Source organism: Heliangelus exortis, chromosome 2 (genome assembly GCF_036169615.1).
Source record: "Heliangelus exortis chromosome 2, bHelExo1.hap1, whole genome shotgun sequence".
NCBI classification, from domain to species: Eukaryota; Metazoa; Chordata; class Aves; order Apodiformes; family Trochilidae; genus Heliangelus; species Heliangelus exortis.
Window position 1 is genome coordinate 90,400,930 of NC_092423.1, and position 16,727 is coordinate 90,417,656.

At 39.9% G+C, this 16,727-nt stretch overlaps 1 protein-coding gene across 6 annotated transcripts in view; it reads right to left on the minus strand.

Moving 5' to 3' along the window:
* STX17 (syntaxin 17) overlaps positions 1–13,028 on the minus strand; it is a 32,174-nt gene extending 19,146 nt beyond the window's left edge. Inside the window, exons 1-3 of one of the 6 annotated variants that reach the window (XM_071736955.1) lie at positions 11,723–11,873; positions 6,698–6,763; positions 5,246–5,428 (exon numbers count right to left, since the gene is read on the minus strand). In XM_071736955.1, coding sequence (XP_071593056.1) covers positions 5,246–5,368 — 123 coding nt within the window. In that variant the 5' untranslated portion in view covers positions 5,369–5,428; positions 6,698–6,763; positions 11,723–11,873. Of the gene's footprint in view, positions 1–5,245; positions 5,429–6,697; positions 6,764–10,342; positions 10,440–11,453; positions 11,589–11,722; positions 11,874–12,928 lie in introns of those variants that run through there. The other 5 variants (XM_071736956.1, XM_071736960.1, XM_071736958.1 and 2 more) reach the window with 5 other exon arrangements.
* Between the last annotated feature and the right edge of the window lie 3,699 nt (positions 13,029–16,727).

Genomic DNA, 16,727 nt, shown 5'->3' on the forward strand with positions numbered 1-16,727 from the left:
TCAGGGCAGCATGCCAAAATCTTCACCTTCCTGCAGTACCATAACAATTGCTTTCCTCTAACAGAGGCTAAGAGCACATCCTAAGTCTTTTGGATAAGCATACATTTTATTCTCTCCTTTGGAGTGAAAGGCCATCCAATCCACAGAGTATTGATTACTTAAGAATGTAAATTTTAAGCATTCAGAAACTGTCATAGGGAAAGTTGGACTCTCAGATAGTTGAGAAGCAATGCTATGATGATGGATTTATGGTAGCCACTTCTCTGAAAAGGTGTACTCAAGGTCAAATTTCATTATATATTGATTTTATAGTTTCTTCAAACAGTGATTTAGTAGATTAATTGTTTGGACTATCTCTGGAACCTAAGGTTTAAATCAATATTCATGAAATGAGGTTAGAGATATTGGCTTCATCATAAGTAAATAATGTTGCTGCTCTAAGCAATTTGACATAATTAGTGATTTTTTCTTAAAAGTAGCCTCTAAAATAAAGATTCTACAAAATTATCCTTTTACCTCTGGGGATGTTTGGTTTACATGGCTGAAAGTTAATTCTCCAAAAGGTATTTTAGAGAAAACCATTTAAGCTGCTGATGTTGACAGCTCACCTAACTACTGTAACACATTTGTTACAGCTAAAATGCACGTAAAAGATACAAAAATTGAAATTACTATGGAGGTATGTCAAACAAACTATTGCTAATATTCCAATAATCTAAAACTATATAGAGTGACTGATTTCAAATTCAGATTTGCCATATTTTCATTCTCACCTTCTCATAAATCTACCAATACAGTAAACTTTTAAATAGCTACTAGTTCTTACAGCCAGAAAAGTATTAAAAAAACACACCCCACTTTCAAATTATAAGACTTTTACACTGAGTGTGGATATTTTAAAGAATCTGGCATGTATTGTATTTTTTGTCAATACACAGAAGTTCTGAAACTTTCAGTACTGCTGAATACCTTCTGGTATAGTTACCAACTGTTCATTTTAAGGTTTAATCCATAATTACTTGCTCCTAATAATTGTGTTAATTATTAATCCAAATATGAAATCTGCCAGGATTTACACTGCTAAGAGATGAAGAAATGTATTAATTAATAATATTCTGAAATCAGAAAGACAAATCTCTACTAAATCTTTCTTCCACTTCTTGCTTCCAAAAAAGTGTTGTTCTAGAGGAAACGTAGCTAACAACTATGTTTACCATAATTTAAGGACATCTCTGGTATGCATTTTTCATTATGTTGACTGAGCAGATTATTATGTTGAGCCGATTATTCACATTGCTTCCAGCAACCTGAACATCTCCAGAACTGTCCCAACCAGATAGTTCTAGATTGCATCAGATTTTTACATTCTAAATTTAAAATGAAACTCAATAAAGTCTCCTAGTATTTCAGTGCAGTCATAAATGCCAACACAGAAACATTGTGGATTGTACTAACTATAATCAAACTCTGCCTAAGCATGAGTTTCTTTGACAGTGCTATGAGCAAAGTTTTAAATCACAACTTAGCTAAAGACTCATTTCACCCTGAGTGCTAATATTTCTTGCAATTTCTTCTGGATACAGAAAACCATCCTACAATGATTTCCCATCTTTTTGCAAAACAGGAATACTTGACTCAAGTGAGCTGCTTGGACAATAAAGACTTCAGTGGATGAACACATGGCTAAATTATGTGGAACATAGGTTTACCATGGTTTTGGGGAATGGGTGAAGCATCTGGCTAGATTACAGCATAATTATTCTTTGTCTAAATACGTAAAGATTTTCAGCAGGATCAACCATTAACTGGCTACTCCTCCTCAGTGACAAGGTTCTGCACAACACAGCAGTTCCTCAAAACCATCTCTCACACTGCTAAGCACTACACAGGACAATAAGCCATCATGTTTCTGTTTCCCACTGTAGCATCCAATGCCTTTTGAAGCTTCTTGTTAGGGTGTTTACAGATCCTAAATGTGGGGATCTGTACATATATGAACAATAACTGGCAAAGAATCTATTTAGCTGTAAAAAGTAATAGACTTTAAAAAAAATGCATTAAAAAAAAAAAAAAATCACACAGTGTAACAGTTATAGCCATTCCCCCATTGTCTCTCCCCAGTTACTACCTTATACACACCTAAAGCTTACCTTTACCTTCAGAGTGCAACAAAATCATTTGTGTACTGCTAATATGCCCTGCTGGCCACTTCCTATTCTGTGCTGGCAAGTCAACTTCCTCCTCCCATCAGATTATATTCTTCCAGTAACCACCTGTATGTTCCCTCAGATAAGGCTGTAGCTTTTATCCCACCCTTCTGTGTGTATTTATTAGCTGCATCCCTTCATTTCTGGATGCCTTCCTCAAGACTCTGAAGCAGAGCCTCACTGCTCCACACTCACTGGTGCTGTTGGTGTTAACCAGAGTGCTGTCCTGAAGATGTAATTTTTAATACAGTTAACTATAGAAGCAAACTACCAACAAAACCCTCTACCTCTCTGCAACCAAGAAATCCACCTTGGTGGATTATGGCAAACACATGTTGCTGTAAATTCTCGCTCAAGAAAGAAGGGCACAACCTAGCTACCAAGACCATCTCCATCTGAAGGGAGAAGCTTGCATGGAAAAGCTATTATTATGATGCTCTCCTCTAGGCACCTCTGAACCCACTCCTATTTTGCATTATGCTTTGCTAGTTGCCCTTAGCTAGCTCTACAGCTACTACTCAGGACAGGCCATGCACATTAAGAGTCATAAACACTGGCCCCTGGAAGCTGTACACCTCTCCAAGGCAATTTAACAGCTGAGGTTCCTTGCTCCTCCATCTTACCCAAGAGCAAGCTGATCTCAAACTCTTCTGTTCTCTGGCTACAATGCAAAGCAAGCCCATTAACTGTTCTTTGTGGGAGAAGCTGAAGAGAGCAGCTCCCAGATGCTCCCAGCTGATACAGTACAGGGCTGCTGCAAACTGGCTGATTCCAAGGTAAAAAAATGCTGAAATCAGATGGCACCTAGGTAATGCAATGAATTATACAAATACTAAATAAAAAGAGTAAACAGCATGCTATGACTGAAAAAGTAGGTAATCTCATTCACAAGTTACTGCTTCGGTCAAGTATTGTACTAATATACTTTTCAGTTTGTGAATATTGCAGTTTAAATCCTTAATGTACTCTTATTTATTACCAGGAAAGTGTCAAACTATTATCTGCCATCATTAGTCCCAGCAGCCCCAAGTCTTACTCTACCCCACTTTTACTACTGTCCCATGGTCAGACACCATTTTGGCACTTTCACCTTCTGTCTTGGGTACTTTTTCACAAGCTTCCCCCTAAATTCCTTATTCTTTATTTGCATGAGCCAGGAAGAGTTTCCTCTTGCACACAAGGGAAAGTAAAAGAATAAGACTGTTGGAACACAAGAAAAACTATCTCCTTGTTTTCATTCTCAGACTCAGGACCAATCAAATAATCAACTCCAAGAATATACTCTGATAATTCCTAGCACAGGAGTGTGCCCAGTGTTGGGTAAATCTTCATTAATCTTCAGCTGGTGGAGTTTGACCAGCAACTACTTACCTGCAAACCACTTTTTTTTCAGAACTGTACCTCCTGCCCAAAATATAGCAATAAATTTCTAGAGGCACGGCAAAATGTACAGTCCAGGCAAAAAACAACCCACAAAAAAATCTGAAGTTACTGTTATAACACACATCACTGCTTTGAAAAGAAATTAGTATCACTAAGCTGTTAATCACTATTGCTTAAACTAAATATTTCTTACTGAAAGAAATTACAATCACTTGAACAACCACTATTTCCTATGTTCTCAGAAACAAATACATGGATTTATTTTCTAACCTTCCTCATCTCCAAGCTGTAACAAGGCAGAAATCTGGCATGGAAAATTTGATGCAAAAGGCTACCCACTCAGTAAAGTTACAATAAAAATTTCAGTAAAGTTGTGAAAAAGTGACAGCAGCAAATACAGAACAGGTTCAACAGTAACATTACACACATCCTTCAGACTGTACCTTTCAGGAAATCAAGATTACATTGTATTTTCTTCCCATTTATTAATTCCTTCCCAAAGTGTTAAAAAATGTAGTTAGTTGTCCTACACCATCCAGATTTACACTCGACTTTATCTATTGTGAACAAGCCGAGTGAAACTGATACAATATATGATTTTCCAGAAATAAGAACTTTGCAAAATTACAGACACTTGCTGTGTCACTGATGTTTCTGTGGTGGCAAGTATAATAGTTTCTAAACAAATGCATTTGATCAGTTATTTCCAAAACTCCATCGCAGTGTTGCATTAAGACTACAAGTGTGTTTCCTGAGTCACTCACTCTCTTCCTGATGCTGTCACCTATATTTCCATTACTCTCTTATGACTTTCCTCAACAAACCAATTTCTGTTTCCACAGGTTAGAGCTATACGAATAAACAGAGACTAAGAATGTTTCAGGCCTGAAATCTGGTCGTCTGTGCTGTTAAATGGTCAGAACTGTCCTTGGCATCGTTCTGGTCACACCAAACACCCCTCTCACATAAAGAGTTCCTAAGAAAGGCTAAGAAGAAGAGACAGAAGAGAGGCTATACCCAATTAGCAGTGTGGATGATAGCCAGCCTGTTTTGCAGAATATGAAGGTTTAATAATATAGACATAGGCCATTTCATGCCAGACAACTGTCTGGGCATGTTTATTTTACCAGTACAGACTTTGCCACAGTGTATGGAAGAATTTGACTTGACACTAATTTTTCTTGGAAGCATATTCATTTTCACTGTCAAGTATAAACTAATGTCAACAAGAAACATAGGAACACATTGAATTATTTAAGTAAACAGAAAAAGAACTGTATCAAAATTGCAATCTACCCATTTATCTCACCTCAGTTAAAAATATATATATAGAAAAAGCCAGGTATAAGCAGTAAGCTATTCAGATTAGTTGGCAGCAAACCACTGAGACTAAAAACAAAGTATTAGGCTGCTTCCCTTACATCAATTTTTTAGCACAAACCTGTACTATTTCTCACTCTGTATATTGGCTAGCTCCCACTAACAAAAGTCTTTGTACACAGCAAATGACCAGACAACACAGGAATTTCATTTTTAACCACATTTGAACTAAAGCATTTAACAATCAACTTTCCATTGAAATCTCAAAAAAATCTTCCAGCATGACTGCTTCTATGTTGCAAAAAGAACTATATTTGTAAAAATTGAAAACTAACCTTCTCGATATTTATTTGGTGTTTTCTTAACCTCTCCAAATCTGTTGGAATTGCCACTTTAATGAATTTCTGAATGGCAGGTTCAATTCGACGAAGCTTAACTTTTTCATCATCTTCAGACATCCTAAGAGCAGCTTGCACAGTCAATACTTGCCCAGTATGCCTTCACCAAGGTAGAAACTCCTAAAAACCAAAGAATTACAAGCTTATAAAACCAGAGAAATTTAGCATAATTTTTTAATAAGAAAGCAAAATAAGGTAAACCAGTCCTTCCAATAATCGTATCCATTCCAAAACCACATTTGAGAGGTATTAACTACTTAAAATCTGAACACTTTATTTGCATTCAAGTGTATTACTTCCACTTATTCGCAGGCTTTGGGGATCATTTAGCATAGATAAAACCACTATCAAAAAAATAGCTAAATAATTAAGGCAGATTCAAACATGCTTTACAGCATAATGATAGATAAAAGCCTTTTAAATAAAACTTCCAGTCAGATGCTTCAATTGATCAGAGCTCGAGTTTTGCCAAATTACATTCTCAATCACCTTAAATATTGTAAAACATGTCCTGAAAAGACACCAAAATAAAACTAATTTTGGAAACCTATTTCCAAGAAAGATTAAGGGCTCCTGAATAAAGATTTGCACTCCAATTGCATTCATCCCCTGCTGAAAATTACAGGTCATCACCTAACAAGGAGTTTAAACAGGTTGCTGAAATATTTGCAGGACTGGTAGGTACATAAGCAGCCTGAATTCTGTTTCCTGCATATGCAGAGAACATAATTTTGAATTTCAGTTCCCCAGGTGGTAGGTACATAGAACTGTGCATACTAACATTCATCTGCAGAGCACATGAATAAAGAAAGATCCCGAATGCACACAAGGGGCAAGAAAAAATTATTGTGAGACAATTTTATACCTTTAATCCAGCATAAACAGAGGGGTTTTTAATGAGACCTTTCTCTAAACTCCCTTTTAAACAAAAATATTAAGTTGAATTGCATACAAGTATAAAAAGGCTTTGCCACGTGCCAGCAAAAGACATGTGCTGGCTTGCTTATACAGAAGTACCTGTACTACAACAGCAGCTCCATCAGAAGGGTTTCTGTGATTTTCCTCTTCCAGTAACCAATCTAATTTTAAACAATTAAACCAACACAATTCTGCTGGCGCATATGAAGCATAGCATAATGTAATAGGAAGATTTTTTTTTACTTATTTTTCCCATATTATCAAGCAGTCTTACAAATCCCCTTCTAACACAAGGCATTTAGTAGTCATAGTCCACTGCCAAACCTTCATATAAACATGTAAGGGGTGGTCTTGAATTCTGGGGGATGTAAACAGAACTTTAACCCTTTTCTGTTGGTTTAGTCTTTCCACCATTCTAAAAATGGTAGCTTAAATGCAAGATGATAGAAAATATTGGTTCTTCAATTATACCTTGGTGCCTTCAGTCCCTCTTTTGAAAAAGCCACTTGTATCTCAGAACTGAAGTCCATTTTGAGCCTGGAACAGGTTTTTTTGCCATGAGCGAAAGATAAGAAGCATCCAAACTGCAGTACTTCATCTTTGAACACATATTCCATTTCCTGACAGTTTATATACAAATCCAGCAGTTTATGAGCTAGAATTAATTAAAAACTGATTCTTTCTAGATACTTAGTAGTGAGGCCATTTTTTTTTTTTAATATTGAATCATCTTGAAGAAGTGATGACACAAATCATTCAAACTCATGCAACATAAACTCAAGGAAACCCACAGCTCATGCTTAGAAAAAAACACAACAGAGACTAAGATAAATCCATCATAATTTTGCCTTTAATCTTTAATGACATCTGGAGATTGCTAAGAGTAAAAACTGGCAGGTTAGATTACCTATAAACTGGACCACTGTGAAATCAGAGTCAATGGAGCTAACAGCTGTATGTCTTGAGGAAGCAATCTGAGTAAGCAACATTTTTGAATTCAAAGATTTGGCTGCATGTAGGGCTCTGGATAGTAATTTTCTTCTTAAAAACTCCCAGACAGTAAACTAGCTTTCACAACAGCATCCATCTGTGAGTCTCTTTAAGATACTGCTACCTGAAATTCACTGCACAGCAAGGGCGAGAAACTAGGAGAGAAATATGAAAACCCCCTGCATTCTCATCAGGTCTCCTGCTTAATGTTCTCTCAAACAGTACAGCAGCTTTTGAAGCAAAAAATTTAAGCCATAAATTACCAATAAGAAATTATGCAAGGTCTTACATTTTAAAAAAAGTTCATATAGTAAATAAAATTAACATTACGAGGTCTTGTGATGACCATATGTTCATTCCAGATGCAATTTCAAGGAAACCTAAGGTTTTCTTGCATGCTTTATTGGGCTTGTGTCTTCCTAAGCATAATTTTAACTATTAATTCACAAAGCTGCAATGCCTGCTTTTTTGATCATTCACAGAATATCACTGAATCATAGAATCATAGAATGGGCTGGGTTGGAAGTGACCTCAGAGATCATCAAGTCCAACCCTTGATCCACTACCGCTGCAGTTACCAGACCATGGCACTGAGTGCCACATCCAGTCTCTTTTTAAATATCTCCAGGGATGGAGAATCCACCACTTCCCTGGGCAGCCCATTCCAATGTCTGATCAAACAGGCCATATCAGGTCAGTTTAGGCTGAAAGGGCTTTTCATACGCCATCCAGCACAAGTTGAATTAGATGTGGTGGCACAGCTCTTTATCCATTTAAGTCCCAGCACCTCCACAAATGGATGGTCCACAGACTCACTAGATCCTTCCTTCAGTATTTGCCCATTTTCCATGTTAAAAAAAACAAAAAAAAATCTTCCTTATAGCTCAATCAGTTTATGTCCATTGCCTCTCATCTCACTCTCATGCACATCCAAGATGTGCCTGGCTCTGTACGTTCCCACCCACAGCAGTAGATCTCCTGTTACTTCACCTGTTAAGGCCTCCTCCACCTCTCTGTTGCTCCTTTTATACCATGTGCTGCAGCCCTCCAACCACCCTGGTAAGTCTGAGGGGTGCCAGAATAGAAGGGAAGAGTCATTCCCTCAACCTGCTGTCCCTCAGCTGCTTTTACTAACACAGCCCTCAAAGAGGTCTGTCCTTCACTGAACAGCAGACTCAGACTCGAATTCAGCATGTGATCCACCACAAGACACAGGTCTTTTTCTGCATGGCTGCTCTCCTTCAAGTCTTCCCACAGCCTATTCTAATCCTCAGACTATTCCATTCCAGACTCTAGGCTTAATTGTTGCCTTTGCTGAATTTCTGAGGCTCCTGTCAGCCCACTTCTGGATCCTACACACTCCTGCCTATCAGTCACTCTCCTCAGACAAGTAAAAAACACTGCTCTCAACATCAGATTTTTAAGAAGATAATTTTGACGCTGGGATTTGAATTATTTGGGATCTGAACTGCAGTCAGCACGTAAAAATACCTTCAGAAGTTCTGAGCCCTCCTTCAGGGGGAGCCATTCAGACACCATCAATTCACCAGTAGCTTGGGCAGCTATTGCTGCAGGCATCTACCAAATGCCAAGCACAACAAAATCTCAAGTTCTCCGAGAATGATTCTCTGACACAACTGACTCCCTAAAAGAAACTCAAGTTTGACCAAAAAGTCCCAGAGAATACCATATCTTCAAATCAGTAACTAAAATAGATAAAACCATTTGTAATTAACTGTCCCATAACACATTCACTGTACAAGATATTTTGTCAAAGAAATAAATTAAAGAATCTTGTATTTTCAAATGCTGATGCTACAGGCCTGTCAGAGGTCATCTTCTAAGTAAAATAATTGCAATTTAACGTTCAAAATTCATGCCCAAAAATTCAATTATATTTAAGTGACAGAAATAACCAGAAGTGATCAAACCCAGATGGAGAGTAATTTTCGGTCAACTGTGTTAATAAAAAAGATGACCTATCCAAAGCACACTGTAGCATCCCTATCTATGTATTAGGTGGTGACAAAAATTTTATACATACATACATATATATATATATATATATATACACACACACACACACATATATATATACATATAAATCTCCTTTCTTAATACTTATGTTTTCTGGATGCTGGCCCCAAACTGAAACCGTAATTGTGAAGTAAAATTAGCATAAAAGAATACCACTAGCTTGATATCTGCAAATATTTTGAAAATTGTCTATGATTCTTACTACCCAAGAGAGAGAAAAATTCTTTATCCAGTTTGCTCACCCTATGTTCTTGAAGTTATTCCACTGTATCTTCCATAAAGGATTAGTCCACGTATTCTTGTATTCTTTGCAATACAGTAAAAGAACCTGAGGAGTTACACTGGTTTGACCTTTGCTTTAGCAAACAAACAGGTATGTAAAGCAAACAAAATTTTTCAAAAACAAATCACTTCCTCTTTCAGCTTTCAAAGGTCCTAGCAGCATATATTATCTTATTTCACTGCTTAAACCAAATAATTGTAACGGGTAAAAGAATCTTAAGGCATCCTATGCCCAATGGTGAAAGTGTGATTTTAACTCTGTCATTAATGCAAAACCTCCACTTCCTTGGTGGTGGTGGTACATAGAAAGCAGAGTCACACAGTTGCAATCAATCAGAAAGTAAGATTCTCCTTCCTGTGTATGGTAACTCACACTATCTAACTTCAGTGCATGCTGTTAATACACATAAATGTAATGCTCATGAACTTTTGTTAAACTGCCTAGTGTTCTCCATTCAAATATGCTTGAAAAAATCCACAAGAAACCTGAAGAGTCCTGCTTGCCTATGGAAATGCAACGTAACACTCCTGCTTGACTTTAATTCACTTGCTTCACTTTAGACAACTACTGCCACCAAAGTACTTCCAGCACAGATGTCTTGTTTTTAAGGGTTATAAGGCCAAGAAATCAGGGTTTTTTTTGGTTGGGGTTTTTTTTCCCAATGTAAATAAAATAAATTAGGATACAGATGCTAGGATATGGAGACTTACAACAGCTTTCTCACTAAGATGACCTGAAACACTGCTGCTTAACAGACACACTGGCCCCCAATATTGCAGTGACAAAGAGTGTGCACTATGGCTCACCTAGCTGAGCAAGTTCTGTAATTAGTGAGAAACCAACTCCTGTGGCAGGCTACAGCCAAACTGCTCTTGGGACTAATCGACATCTTTCTCCTGTGGCTGTAAAAGGCACCGAAGGAAAATAGCTTTGCTAGGCTGAAATAAGGCACTGATACCTGTCCCAGCATCTTCACAAGCAACAGGGAACTGCTTAGTGGTACCAAGAGACACGTGTGCAGGATCTCCCACAGAACAATCAGAATCTGCAGCTGTACAGAGCAGGCTCTTGATCCCAGTGGATCACTGGGCAAGACAAACTTGATCCAAGACTAGAAATCAGAGCAGACATTAAGGCACTTTGCATTGGTTTTACATGTTTAAGCCAGACGCAGAAGGGCAGAAAACACCTAATGACCAACACGTCGACATATTTTGAACCGGTGGAGCGAGTCTGTATTGGCCCAACGCCCGCAATAAGCAGCCACAACACAGTCTGACCCGCAGTCAGAGCCCCGGTTCTGATTTTTCTGTATTACTGGGCTATGCCTCCAGCTCCGAGGTCTCTGAGGCCCACCCCTCCTGCCTCTCACCCCTCACAGGCAAGGGCTGCATGAGAGTAGAAGCATAAGGATATAGAAAGGTTTCAAGCCTTCTATCAAGGCTTCATGCAGACTGCACTACTTGCTTTTTTCCCGACATGACTTTAGAAGCTTGGTGAACACGGGGGGGTTTAAACAATTCACCACGCCGTGCTTTAAAAATAAAATTAAGATAACCCAAGTTGGTGTGGTAGGTTGCAACTCCTTTCAGCTCTCCGCCGGCTTGTCCCTCCCCGCCACTTGACCCGTCCTATCCCCTCTGCCAAGGATCCCCGGGGGCACACACACCGCCCTGGGACCATTCCACCGCCCTGACCGGCCTTGGGCAACCCGGCCGCCCATGGGGAGGGCAGCCGCCCCCCACGATGCCAGGGAGAGGGCCGGCATGTGGAGCGGGCCTGCCAGAGGCAGCGAGACCCGGCCTGCAGCCGCGGCCCTCAAGGCCGAGGTGAGTCGGGACAACAGCCCCGCCGCGACCCCCGCCGAGGAGCAAGAACCGGGGGTTAGAGAGGGAACCCGGCGCTCCGGGTTCTTACCGGCCGACTGGGCCCGCAGGAACCAAGCCAAAAACACGGCGACCGACCGTCAGGCCCCGGCCCGGCCTTCCTCTCGCCTTCCCGGTTCGAGAAGCAAAAGCGAAAACAGCGGAGCGGCCGTCGCCGTGTGCCCGCCCCAGCCCCACTGCCCGCTCTGCCGCCGGGGCTGACATTGCCCCCTCCCTCCCTTCCTCCTCCCCTCCGCTCCCCGCCACCCCCGGCCCTGTGCAGGCCCCCCCACTCCCTGCCGCTACCCCGCGGCCCCTCACCATGTGGCGGCGGCCGAGACGGAGGACGGCAGCCCAGGGACGCTGGGCGGGAGCCGGCGCATTGGGCTCCCCCTCGGCGGGAAGCGGCCCAACCCCCTCCCGCCTCACGCACACCGCCCCGGCCGCGCTCCGGGCGGTTTTCCTCATGTTTTTTTCCTTCCGTGGCTCTCGGTGAGGGACGGCAGGACAGGGGGTGGGAAGGGTTGGGGCGGAGGAGGAGGAGGAGAAGCGATCCCGGCAGAGGGGGGCGGGTAGTAACCAACCGGGCGCCTGGGATAAGCGCTCACCGGAGGGGGTTGTATTTCTTCTTTTGTTAAGAGACCAAAGGGTTCCCGCCATCATTTTAAGAACTTTTCGTAAATTTCCCACTACCAGCGTTTTTACATGGCTTGACAGGTAATTTAGGTAATCCCAGATTGCCAAGTGGGACCCTGGGGATACGGAGCAACAATTCATAGGGAGCAAATTCTGACCATGCCGTGCCAGTGAGGCTCCTTCCTCCCCTCGCCAACCTTCGCTGTTTCTAACAGTGTTCAGAAAATAAGTATCCAACAAGTATTTCTGACCTGTATCTGGAAAGTAAGTGTAACCTGCTTGTGTCTGACACGGATCCCCGGACCCCATCTCAGCCTCAGGCTGTCTGAATGCAGGGCAATCAGAGCAAAACCTGCAAGGACTGCCTGGCGTCGCTTCTGGGCTTTTTACCACCTCTGAATAGAAGTGAAAAACTCTCTGGCCACCTGGCAATATCTGTACAGCAACAATGCCACTATTAAAATAGAGTATTTTTTTAACAACTCAACAGCATTAATAGAACAGAGTCGAGATCTTTGTAGTGTCAAAGGTGCATTTAACTTGATTTTGACGTTCTGAACAAGATTTACATTGTCTGTCCGTCTGTCTGTCATTCCATGCCCTTTTGGCTGGTTCAAATCTAATTCGGAGAAAGTCATTACAGTCCTATGAATTCTGTGGAAATTAATATGTCACTGAGGAAATACAGTGAAATTTGTTTCCTCAGCAAAGGAACAGGAAGCAAAGAAGTCAGCTCATACACATTCTTGCTAGCAGCAATCAGCCAGGTAATCACTATAAATCTAATAGCCACATTGCATATATATAGTTCCAGATTTTCATCGGGCTAAGGGAGAATAAATTGTAGTTATTGTAATTAGGCTATTTAGGGACTAAAGGATCCAAACTCACAGGGTCCAGTATCTTCATTGTGCTGTTCACAAGGCAGCTGCTGGCATGACAACAGTACTGGGGAATGCTGGAGTACTAAAAAGAAAGCTTATGCTGAACATATATATTTAAAAGGGTAAAGAAGCCAGCCTAGCATAGCCAGTTTGACAAGGCTGTGTGGCAGAATCATGGAAGTGCTAACCTGGGGTACAGTCATTAAATGCCAATAATTAAATGTCAGTCAGCACACTGTTACGAAAAAAGATTTTATTAAATGTGCTTGGATTTAAGTTTGGTTTATAAAAATAATAATGGTTATGTAATAACTTCTGTCTGAGTTAGAACAGTATGCTGTTCTCATAGATATGATGAGGAATACAAAATCTACGTAGTTCATAATAAATGACTCAGCCAGCAGTTCTCAAGAGAACTGTAACTGCAGATCTGTCATGAGCTTGTATTTTTGTGTGGTGTTATTCTTGGCCTGGTACCATTAGAAATGATCTAGACAAAATGCCAAATTACTACTTTGCTGTTGTAAGTAAAGATAAGGGCAGGTCACTTAAACTCCTCTGAACTGCTTTGTAAGATCTCACTTGTAAAAATGCTCTTCTGAAGAAGAGTCAAGTTGAAGGTTAAACATTCAAAATAAAGCCTCAAAGCCACACCTGCAATCCAAGGGAGCAAATGGCATGAGGCAACACTAAAAAGAGAACCTGGACACTATGGTATATAGGCAGCTGAACTGAGCTCCCAGAACAAAGCTTTTGCAAAGTGGTGCTCTGAAGCAAAGCCAGAGGAAGCCAGCCTCTTCGTAGCACTGATGAAACCATTATTGAAATAATGCAGTCAGTTCGGGCATTTACACTTCAAAGGTACATCAGATGTTGGAGAAAGTCCAGAAGAAACTAATGAAAGCTGTGGAAAATGTGCATTAATGTGAGATATTTTAAAAGCTCAGTCCAATGCAGGGCAAGAGATATCTTTATCACAAGCAGACTAGTACTTGTCTGAGTTAAAGATGTTTGAGGAGCAGAAGCATTATCTGGCTTTCAGAAAATCACAACATTCTCAAAGTCAACCAAGCAAACGAAAGCATTCTATAAATATGGCACATCTTAATTTGCTATAGGATTACATTCTCTGTTAATCTGTTTTGAAACAATTCAAAATCAGCATTAAAAAATCAGAGATTTTTTCAAATATGTACCGTAGCTCAAGCGTATGTGTGGCAGAGGTTCTGTGTGGTCTGATTTGGAAGTTTTGTGACCACAAGATTACACTTGGCCCTTTATATCCTTAACCTTTATGACTCCAGAAGACCAAGTAGTCCAGTTACGCAGTGGCAAAAGAAAGAATGGGATCCCACAGGTGTTCCCGCAAAGACTTTTTATGTGAGTTCTCACAGGAAACATCTGAAGAGCTCCTGGCTCATTTCAGTGTGAACAAGATGATCATGTCCAGTTCTGGTACCATTAGTAATGGGATCTCCCAGGCAACCCAACAATGACCTCAGAGAAGTCCAAATTTCCTCAAGGGAAAAATGACACTGCAAACTGCTACGTCATTCATGGAAAGATCATCAAAGGAACAAGAGTTCCACCTTCAGGTCTGGGAAAATACTACCTCTGATGGCAAAAGATACCTAAGAAAAAAATCTAGCATGTAGATGGGGTTGAGCTTCATGAATTAAAGACAGACTCAGATTTGTATTAGATGTCTGTGGTCAGCTATGAGTGGTCTCTTACAGATCTGATGGCCGTGTGTATTCCTCTGAAGTTACGAGAGAAAATGTTCTGTGTCACCAATAATTTAGAAGAAAATCATGAAGACTCCTAGAAAAGCAGACAACTGTTGTACGTCAGACTAGGAAAGGCTCAAAGCAATTCCTCTTTCCACATGAGGTCATTCATGTTTTTTGAGATACATGGACTTCAGATCAGGATCCAGATGTGCAATTCATTTAACATAATTCTTCCACTTGGTCTTACTGCTCGACCCTCTTCTCAGTGACCTTTCCTTTGCACACAGAGTCTCAGTTAACTTGTGCTGGGGATGGTATTACAGTGAGTGTTGCTCAATAAACACAAAACTGCCCAGATAGTTACATTCTGTTCCCAAAGATATAACTTTTTCCAGTAGAGCATTTCAAAACTCTGTTGTCTTTTTCAATGCATTGCAGACACAGTGATTTCACTATCAAAAGTCTTGTGCTGGCAAGAAGTGATAAAAAAGTTTCCATTGTGTCATGGAAAACAACCATTACTGTGTCAAAGTGAACGTTGCACTCTCTCAGTCGTTCAAACAGGGTTGTTCATAATGAGTTCTGCTTCTAACATACATCCCTGAAAAAATCAAACTCTTTCATTATTTCTTGGCTGAGGTGTGTTCTGTGGAATGTGTGGCAGCATTTTCTGAAACTGTCTTTTGATATAAGCAAAATACTGTGAGTTGGTTTGGGGGAAAACCTTTGGGTACTGTTGACAAAAGCTGTGCGGTAGTTTCTTTGCAACTGATGAGATTCTGATCCAGTGCCCTTTCAGTGTAATTTGCTGCAAAACCACCTCAGATTTGGTTGAGGATCATTTGTACAGTATTGCAGAAATCAGGTCTCCCAAGTGGTAATGAAACAGAAGAGGTTTATTATACATTAACATATTCACAGGAGCAGTAAGAGAATCACAGAATGACAGAATTGTCACAGTTGGAAAAGACCTCTAAGATCACCATCCCAAAGCACCAACATCCTCCACCCCATAAAATAAATAAAATATATTTATCAATATCTGTATCACCCTGCCCACTAGAGCATGTTTTGAAGTGCCTCATCTATACTATGTAGATCTCATTTCTGCTCTAGATTGTTTTGTTTGGTTTTGCTCAACTATTCTTTGTGGACAACTTACTCCATAACTTTGATAATTGTTGCTGTTTTTCTCTGGGCTTTTTAAATTTTCAATAAATTTTTTTTTTTTTTTTTTTTTTTTTTTTTTTTTTTTGATTAATGGACCAGAGGTGCACACAAAATACAGATTTATACAACATTATAATAGTATTTGCTGTTTTGTTATCTATTACTTTGCTAGCACTTCCTAGCATTTGACATAGCTCCTTATTTTTTTTTTTTTTTAACTGTGTCTGGGAAATTTCCCTTCGACTCTTCATTATAACCCCAAAGTCTTGCTTCGAGTGTTAATGGCCAGTTCCATGGCTTGCTGAAAAATGATTGTAAGCAACATAATATATAATGCAATTGTACAAAGGAGTACTTTTATTCATAAGAAAGTGTTTCTTGCAAGGAGAAGTCAGGGACAGTCAGAAGTGTAGAGGAGAAATAGCTGAGGCATAATTCAACATCTATTGCTAGAAAGTGTCTGTCATTTCTAATACGTGGTATGCAGCTTTAAATGTAACTGCAACATTATCTGAGAAAGTCATAAAATATCCACTCTCAAATCAGAACCTTCTTTGGCCCTGTGATGCTCTGTTTCTTTCTCACACATTTTCTGGTGTCCATCAATTTCTCTGTATCTAGGATACCCCTCATGACCTGGATCTTTATAGTGATGCTTGCTGGTATTTTCTTGAAAAGTTTAAGTTGCTTCTTGCAGAAGTCAGACTCTTTTCTCTGAAAGACACAAAATGTGAAGGTAGTGACTTAGAATTAACTCCTTCACTGTCTTCTGCTTCCTGCTAGTTTGTAGATATAATCTAAGCCATGATGGGGAATGCTGGCATAAGAGAAATGGCTGAGGTTGACATTTTATGTTTTTATGTTTAGGTTTCACCATATATTTTTCATCTGATATACATTTTTACT